Here is a 9,280-nt window from a genome sequence, read left to right on the forward strand (position 1 = left end):
TGATATGATAATATCATAAAACATTGTTGTTGAGTCATGTGATTGTTTTATCTTTCTTTTTTTATTCATGGCTTTACATGGCAATTGTAAGTTTGTTACACTTTAATAGTTAGTGGGAAAGTGACATTAGCTATCTTTTATACTGGTTTTTATTAATCCCAACTATCGTTTTTTGGTCACTACCGATTCCGACTAATGAATTGGCTACTGATGGTCCCAACTTTTAACGTATCTGTTCCTAACGGTCCATGACTAACAGGATCATAACGTCGTTAGTTTCAGGTAGCCGAAAAATATTTTTGGTCGGAAAACTCAAACTTTTTTACCAAAAACTCAACATTTTCGTCCCAAACATCTTGGCAACTTCGTATCGGACCTTTAGGAACCTTTTTCTAGTAAAATTTTCAATTATTGAGGTCGCCGGAAACCCTAGAACCATCGTCGGAATCGGTTGATGGTGCTCAAGTGGTGGTAGTTGGTTGGCGGTGAGTCACTTGGTGGTGGTTGTGGTGTTCAGGTGGTGCTTTCCGGCAACAAATTTGACTTTTCCGGGCAAAAACGTTTTTCCGACGACCTGAAACTAACGGCATTAGGATTCTGTTAGTCGCGGACTGTTAGGAATAAATACGTTAAAAGTTAGGACCATCATTAGTCAATTTATTAGTTGAGACCGGTAGAGTTGAGTTTATAAAAACCAATATACCTTGTATTTAAAGTCTATCTAATTTTTAACCAATTCATTTATTTGAATTTAATGGTGGTGGTGGTTGTTGTTGTTGTTGTTGTTGTAAAGGGTGTTTGTAAAAGTTGGAGCACATTGGTTATGACTTATATAGTTTTATATTAGTGAGGTATGGGGATTTCTTTATAACTTTTTCATACAAATTATTATCAATTTAGTAGAAAAATGGTGTCTTTTTCACTTTTCAATGAGTGGAAACTGTTTTGTTGACATCAAGTTCTTGAATAAAGGTATGGGACACCATTAGATGGTTTATAGCAAAAATGGGTCACACTTTCTTGAGTCTTGTTTCAATTAATATTTTTAGTTTTTAAATCTTTATATCAGCAAAAGATTCAATTTTCATGTGTTTTGAATCAGGTGGGAACTGCGGTTAACGCTTATCGGCTTCCATAATCGATTTTAGAGGACTTTGTGAAGCATGGATCTTGAAAATGGAAAATGTTGGCAGAATTCTAAAGGTTTACTCATTTATGCTCTAGTTTTTTTTTTTTTTTTTTTTGTGGTTAAAAGTTGTTATTTTTATTATAAAAATTTATATGTTAAATGTGTTTAAGCTCTAGTTGTTCTTCATCTTTTTTGTTCTTAAAAGTTGCTATTTTTTTAAATAAAAATTTATATGTTGAATGTGTTTAAACTCTAGTTTTTCTTCATTTTTTTGTTCTTAAAAGTTGTTATTATTATTTTTTATATAAAAGTTTATATGTTACATGTGTTTAAGCTCTAGTTTTTCTTCATTTTTTTTTTGTTCTTAAAAGTTGTTAGTTTTTTATAAAAATTTATATGTTGAATGTGTTTAAGCTCTAGTTTTTCTTCATTTTTTTTGTTCTTAAAAGTTATTATTTTTTTTTATATAAAAGTTTATATATTAAATGTGTTTAAGCTCTAGTTTTTCTTCATTTTTTTTGTTCTTAAAAGTTGTTATTTTTTTTATAAAAGTTTATATGTTAAATGTGCTTAAGCTGTAGTTTTTCTTCATTTTTTTGTTCTTAAAATAGTATATGTTAAATGTGTTTAACTCTAGTTTTTCTTCATCTTTTTGTTCTTAAAAGTTGTTATTTTTTTAAATAAAAATTTATATGTTAAATGTGTTTAAGCTCTAGTTTTTCTTCATTTTTTTTGTTCTTAAAAGTTATGTTTTTTTATAAAAATTTATATACTAAATAATGTGTTCAAGCTCTAGTTTTTCTTCATTCCTTTTGTTCTTAAAAGTTATTATTTTTTTATAAAAATTTATATGTTAAATGTGTTTAGAAGGATTCTTGGAGGACAACTTTGCTGTTAGCTTATCAAAGCCTTGGTGTAGTCTATGGTGACTTAAGCATATCTCCACTTTATGTATACAAAAGCACATTTGCTGAAGATATTCATCACTCGGAAACAAACGAAGAGATTTTCGGTGTACTTTCGTTCATTTTCTGGACGTTAACACTCGTCCCTCTTTTTAAATACGTGTTCATAGTTCTCAGAGCTGACGATAACAGTGAAGGTAACCATTACTTTTCATTTCTTGATATGCATAATTCATAATTAATTAAAAGCTAGTTTTTTTATCGTATTATTAACGTTTAGGTGGTACATTTGCGCTTTATTCGTTGATATGTCGATATGCTAAAGTAAGTTTGTTACCAAACCGACAAGTTGCTGATGAATCTTTATCTACATATAAGTTGGATCAATCTCCGGAGCGAAAATATGACTCTAAAGTGAAAATGTTACTCGAAAAGTATAAATTTTTGCATACAGCTTTACTGATCTTGGTTCTTCTTGGCACTTGTATGGTAATTGGAGATGGTTTACTTACTCCCGTCATTTCGGGTAATAATATAATCTTGTTAAATTTTTTTAAACGTTTGTTTAGCGTTCGGATGATTAGCATAATATTTTTAATATTTAATTTTTCGTTTGCAGTTTTCTCGGCTGTCTCTGGTCTTGAGTTATCCATGTCTAAAGATCATCATCAGTGTGAGTTATTCGTTATCCGAACAGTTACAACTTTGACTTTTCAAAGTCAAACATCAACGTCAAACATGTTGATGTTTTCTACTTGCAGATGCGGTGATCCCAATTACTTGCTTCATATTGGTGTGTTTGTTTGCTTTACAACATTATGGCACGCATCGAGTTGGTTTCTTTTTTGCTCCGGTCGTGTTATTATGGCTTGTATGCATTAGTGCTCTTGGATTATACAATATTATCTATTGGAATCCACATGTTTATGAAGCTCTTTCGCCTTATTATATGTTGAAGTTCTTTAAAAAGACCAAGAAACAAGGGTGGATGTCTCTAGGAGGGATTTTACTGTGCATAACTGGTAAAAAGTTTATTTCTTGAAACTACTTCTTTGAGTTCTTGAATTTTTTACTGTGAAAAGTCAAAGTCGTTTTTGACAAGTGTGTCTGTCACATCATACGAGCCATATGTGACATATGGGTTAAAAATAGCCATACGAGCCATATAACTTTGTGAGTGGTCAGTCACATCATTCATATATGTGCCAGTCAAACACGTCATACGGGCTGTATGATATAGCAAACACCATCTCACAAGGGCCCACATACTATGACCATTTTTCGTCTATCATGTGACCCTTGTGACATCATACGGTCTGTATGACACGTCAGTGATATCTGGATAGTGTGCCAGTGATGTTTCTTTAGCAAAGCGCTTTGACAACTGATTAACTGCATTTGCAGGCTCGGAAGCAATGTTTGCGGATCTTGGCCATTTTTCTTATGCTGCAATTCAGGTCCATCTACCCAAAACCTATATCGATATTTTCTAACTCGGTTATTAATAATTTGATATTCATAGTTTTTTTTTTTTTTTTGCATTTTCCTATTTTACCCTTGCAGATTGCGTTCACATTTCTGGTTTATCCCGCACCCATACTTGGTTACATGGGTCAAGCAGCTTACTTATCGAAAAACCACCAAAACGCCGATCAAATCAGCTATTATGTCTCGGTACCAGGTACATGTTTGACTTTATAACATGGTCAAAATGTGACTTATCAAACAGTTTAACTCGAGCCCGTGTGCTTTCAGAAAGTCTGAGATGGCCCGTGCTCGCAATAGCCATTCTTGCATCCGTCGTAGGAAGCCAAGCAATCATCAGTGGCACATTCTCGATCATCAACCAAAGTCAATCACTCGGGTGTTTTCCAAGAGTCAAAGTCGTGCATACATCCGACAAGATTCATGGTCAAATATACATACCCGAGATTAACTGGATAGTCATGATCTTATGCATTGCTGTCACCATCGGTTTTCGAGACATCAAACACATGGGAAACGCGTCGGGTAGGTCCCACAAACTGTAATCCATAACCAGTGTTGTAAAAGTCGGATTCCAAGGCTGACTACTTGGGGACTAGTCGGTCCTCGGACCCCTTACCTTGGGGGCTTTCTTCAAGTCAGCCTGGATTAGTCAAGGTGGTCAAAGTCGGTCAAAACTCGAGCTAGGCGCGCAAAAAGTCCGGCTAGTTGGGCTAGGCGGTTAAAAGTCGGACAGGCTACCTTTTTGACAGGAATTATGCTTATTTTAACATATACATATAATATCCAAAAATTAATTTTTTTTATATTTATCATGTCCGAGTACTCCGACTGCTCCCAACTCCCCAGTCGGCCGCCTAAGGTCCGTCTACCGACTTTTGCAACCTTGTCCATAACACTGTTCAAATTTGACAGGAATTATGCTTATTTTAACATATACATATAATATCCAAAAATTAATTTTTTTTTTATATTTATCATGTCCTGAGTACTCCGACTGCTCCCAACTCCCTAGTCAGCCACCTAGGGTCCGTCTACCGGCTTTTGCAACCTTGTCCATAACACTGTTCAAAACTCCTGACTTGAATATTACTACTTCATGTTAAACTTCATTGCAGGATTGGCGGTAATGGCGGTTATGCTAGTAACTACCTGTCTTACATCTTTAGTGATCATTATTTGTTGGCATAAACCCCCATTTATCGCTCTTTTCTTCTTATTTTTCTTTGGGTCAATAGAGTTACTCTACTTTGCGGCTTCGTTGGTCAAATTTCGCGAAGGCGCGTGGCTTCCAATCCTGCTAGCACTCTTTTTATTAACCATAATGTTTGTTTGGCATTACACCACCATCAAGAAATATGAATATGACCTTCACAATAAGGTGTCATTAGAGTGGCTACTAGCCTTGGGTCCCACTTTGGGTATTTCTCGGGTCCCGGGTATCGGGCTCGTTTTCACGGACTTAACCTCAGGCATTCCCGCAAACTTTTCGAGGTTCGTCACCAACTTACCGGCATTTCACCGTGTGTTAGTGTTTGTTTGTGTGAAATTTGTACCCGTCCCGTTTGTCCCTCCAGCCGAAAGGTATTTATTAGGACGTGTGGGCCCCGCGTCTCTTCGGTCTTATAGGTGCATTGTCCGGTACGGGTACCGAGATGTGCACCAGGATGTTGACTCGTTCGAGTCTGACCTTGTTCGAAGGCTAGCCGAGTTCATCCGCTATGACTGGTCCCGTCCACTAAGCACCGATCGAGGTAATCGTTGCATAGAGCATACATCTCAAACATGTCATTTACTTAGGGGTGGGAAATGGGTTGGGTTGAAACGGGTCATGGGTCGGAACGGGGTAGGGTCAAAAGGTTCCGGTCGGAACGGGTCAAAACGGGTTTCGGATCGGGCTGTTTTTTTTTTTTTTTTAAGAAAGAGGGCAAAGGCGGAAACGTTTTAGTTTTTTTACATTTTTCGTTTTTTATTTATATTTTGAGTTATGATTTTTTTATTAATTTTTTTGAGGGGTTTTTATTGTTAATAAAAACCAAAATAAACCCCTCCAAAAAAATTCAAAAAAAACTAATAAAAAAATCATAACTCAAAATATAAATAAAAAACGAAAAATATAAAAGAACTAAAACGTTTCCTCCGTTGTCCTCGTTCTTCAAAAAGAAAAAAAACGTGAAATGAACTGAAACCGAAAGTCGACGAAAACGAAACATAAACCAAAACTGAACCGAAAGTAAATGATTTACTATTTACTTATTTAGTTTCACATGTGAACCCAAGCAGGAAATGAGGATCCTGCATCGGGTTCAGACCAGTCTTCGGGTGATCACCGGCTAGCAGTGGTGGAAAACACGGGTTTTACAAGAACCTCGGGTTTTGAAGTGAACGAAAACACACAACAAGCAAGCGTTTCGTTCGGGTTCAAAACAGTTGAAAGCATAAGTGACATTGTTGAAACTACACCGAACAAGAGACGGGTGTGGGTGCGGTTCGTCATTGAAGATACTGAAAACCCGACCGATGTTCACATGAGACAAGAACTTGAAGATCTAAAGGCAGCTCAAGAAAGCGGGACCGCCTTCATACTTGGTCATTCACATGTGAAAGCCAAACAAGGGTCATCTGTTTTCAAACGACTAGCAGTTAACTTCGGTTATAACTTCTTACGAAGGAACTGTCGGGGCCCGGATGTCGTTTTGAAGGTCCCTCCCGCGTCTTCGTTGGAAGTCGGTATGGTTTATGTTGTGTAAATAAATAATAAACTTAGTTCTGTCACAATGTGCAGCTATAGCTTCTGTTCATAATATCAAAATTTAACATACATAAGAGTTTCACTTATTAAGTTACATTTTTGTTTTATTTCACATATTATTCATATACTATAATACTAATACATATTATGATAATAATTAATAAGTTAATAACTTTGCTTAAGTTCCACGAAGATGACGAACACGCTCTTGAATCAACTTTCGCTCCCAATCTGCCACATTCTCAAACGCGTTTTCGGGCAGACTCTCAAACGGCTCTTTTCCAGGGTCGTTTTTAGCTAAATCATAAGTTGCGCCTCGTATCGCCTTTTTGTTGGGCCCGCACGGTCTTATTGCGGTTAACGTGTCATATGATGTGTTCAACTATGTTTCAAGAATGTGTTAAAAAGTTATGTACATGAAGATAAATGATATTTAAATGCAAGGGCAAAAGGAAGGGTAACTTACATCCATGTCGAGAAACCAGAACATGTAAGCGATGGCGACAGCTGGCGCCCGACCCAAACCCGCTGTGCAGTGTACATACACTCGTCCTTTTCCTTCCGAAATTGCCCATTCCAGTGACGAAACAGCTTTCGGTAACATACTCCTTAAAGAGTCAGGATCAAAATCTCTTGCCTGCAAGATTCATATAATATCAGTAAAAATATTATGTGGGTCCCGTTTTGTTTGTTCCTGGTAACAGAAACATGACCCACATAAGAAACACTGATATAACTTATTTCTCATTTTTATGGTCCTGTTTTGTTATCATAAAACAGGACCGACAAAATGAGAATTCTCAAGAGTGATGTTTTGCTTACGGGTCTTCGCATATGGCGTATTCCAAGTTGTTTACATCGTTTAACAATTGAGTCTAAATCTATTCCCCAATATGCAATATCCCCATCTTGCTGCAAGTTAAGAATGTATGCACATTTTGTTCCTTTTTAAGTTGGTCAATATCTTCCGGTTTTTGAGGTTGAGAGCCAACAATCAGACTTTCGGTTATCAGATTATAATTCATACCTGAAAACACCTGATAAATCTTGTTAGATCTCAATATCAAAATAAGGTGTCATCTTTAAATCAATACATTTAAGCAGCGCTGTAAACGAACCAAACAAGGCTTGTTCATGTTCGTCCGTTAAGCTTTTACCGGACAAGTGAACGGTTTATGAAAACCTAAGCGAACGAAATTTCTTGTTCTTGTTCGTTCACTAAGGAAATGAACTTGTTCGGTTCACGAACACGAATGAACACAAACAATGTTTTATTTGATTTGGTAACCGAGATTGGTCAGTGCCAACAGTTCAATCCAGCTACCAAGTTTGTGTTGGTTTTTTATAACATTTGTATTTATATGTTTACATATAAATTAATAACATAATAGTCATAAATATTTTCGTTTTATAGTTAATAATTTGCTTAAATTTATATGATAAGATTAGAAAAGTAACTAAAAAATATTAAAAATCTTTAATGAACAAGCATACACAAACAAACATTAGCGAACATATACAGACGTAAGTAAACGAGCACATTATCAAACGTTCATGAACATAATCGAACGAACATGGTATCTGTTCGTGTTCGTTCATTTAGTTAATAGAACAAAATTCCTTGTTGATGTTTGTTCATTTATTAAACGAACGGACAAGCATAAACAAACGTTCCGTCGAATGTTCGGTTCGTTTATAGCCCTATGCATTTGTGTTCATTCTTTTTAAATAGTCATTACACTTTATTCTTTTGGATAAAGAGGGATCTGTAACATACAAAAAGTCCCAAAATATAGTTACAATAGAACTAAATAGTCCTGAATAGTGAACACTTTATCAATTGATTTGAAACCCTGGCCACATGAAATAAACAACTCCCAAAGTACAATACATAGATCTTAAAAAAAATTGAATCAAATGAATTTCAAAGTTGTAGTTGCAAATTTTTGGAAATCAGGACCCGAAAACAACACTCGAACAATCGGTTTTTTAATCAAATACCGGATCACGACTCTTTTTTATTAAAAAAAAATGCACACAAGTCACATAGCCTTAGCCATCTATTTATATTAAATAATTTTCTAAACATACAATGACTCAAAATCCTAATATCCAGTAACCGAAACCGCCATAACCGATCAGGTATGGTTATGGTTATTCATTAACAGACATCTCAGCTATGGTTTTAGGCCGAACCAACCTGTGCACACCCCTACAAAACATTTTTTATATTAAATAACTTCCTAAACATACAATGACTCAAAATACTAATATCTAGTAACCGGGCAGTATTAAAAAACCAGTGCGCCAGTTTAATTGTTTTTTTTTAAAACCGACCCCGACCCCACTGTAATCTTCAAAACCGATTAACCGAAACCGTCATAAGTGATAACCGATCAGATATAGCCCATTAAACGACATCCAGATTATGGTTTTAGTCCAAAACCGACCCAAACCGACCCGTGCACACCCCTACGAAACATCAATAGTTAACATAACCATTTGAGAGATACTGACCAAGATCATGGTGATACTCATAAGGGTTTCTCATCATTCTCTTCATAGCAGTATTATAATCTTCCATTTTGTGATTTGTTGAGCTTTCATTTTGCTTTGTTTTGCAAAAGATTAAAGGTTTTGGAGTGGGAATAATAACATTTAATTGTGGGTTTTTGTGTAGGGAAAATTTGATATTATTATTATTAAGTGGTGAATAAGATGCAAAGGTGAAAGATGAAGAAGATGAAAATGGAGCAAGAGACTTCATATTAATTAATCAAAATCAAACTATGTTGTTGTTGTTGTTGTTGTTTGTGTCATGTGTTTTGTGTTTATGGTGTTGGGGAAGTTGAAGTTGAGTTTGTACGTTATGGTCCATTGACCCTTTTTGCATTTGGATTTGTGTGATGATATAAAATGATATCCACACATTGGTTATATTTTATGAATATACTTTTGGATGATTTTACTTTTCTGGAAACCTTTTGTTGTTGGCTTTTAAGGGTTGTT

The 9,280-nt window shown here is 35.5% G+C and overlaps 1 protein-coding gene and 1 pseudogene across 2 annotated transcripts; one reads left to right on the forward strand and one right to left on the reverse strand.

The window, feature by feature from the left end:
• The first annotated feature begins 1,176 nt into the window (after nt 1-1,176).
• LOC143604522 (potassium transporter 2-like) lies at nt 1,177-6,269 on the forward strand. Its single transcript, XM_077080976.1, has 10 exons — nt 1,177-1,203; nt 1,997-2,231; nt 2,315-2,560; nt 2,654-2,707; nt 2,796-3,056; nt 3,439-3,491; nt 3,598-3,715; nt 3,790-4,044; nt 4,638-5,273; nt 5,800-6,269. Exons 1-10 carry the CDS (start codon nt 1,177-1,179, stop codon nt 6,267-6,269), a joined length of 2,355 nt encoding a protein of 784 aa, XP_076937091.1.
• Nucleotides 6,270-6,435: 166 nt separating this feature from the next.
• On the reverse strand, nt 6,436-9,065 carry LOC143604523 (phosphoglucan phosphatase LSF2, chloroplastic-like; annotated as a pseudogene). The gene is made up of 4 exons (XR_013148316.1): nt 8,789-9,065; nt 7,094-7,298; nt 6,738-6,908; nt 6,436-6,653 (listed from the first exon to the last, which is right to left on the reverse strand). The product of XR_013148316.1 is annotated as a phosphoglucan phosphatase LSF2, chloroplastic-like (transcript).
• Nucleotides 9,066-9,280: the final 215 nt, after the last annotated feature.

Source organism: Bidens hawaiensis, unplaced genomic scaffold (genome assembly GCF_021521415.1).
Source record: "Bidens hawaiensis isolate Kalapana, Puna unplaced genomic scaffold, B.hawaiensis_p1.1 tig00065477_1, whole genome shotgun sequence".
Classification (NCBI taxonomy): domain Eukaryota; kingdom Viridiplantae; phylum Streptophyta; class Magnoliopsida; order Asterales; family Asteraceae; genus Bidens; species Bidens hawaiensis.

Excerpts from the sequence above, each read along its gene's own strand:
- LOC143604522 (XM_077080976.1), top strand. The coding sequence starts at position 1,177 with ATGGAAAATGTTGGCAGAATTCTAAAG. Across the intron at positions 3,492-3,597 it reads TTTCTTATGCTGCAATTCAG|ATTGCGTTCACATTTCTGGT; the intron begins GTCCATCTACCC and ends TTACCCTTGCAG. Across the intron at positions 5,274-5,799 it reads TCCACTAAGCACCGATCGAG|CAGGAAATGAGGATCCTGCA; the intron begins GTAATCGTTGCA and ends TGTGAACCCAAG.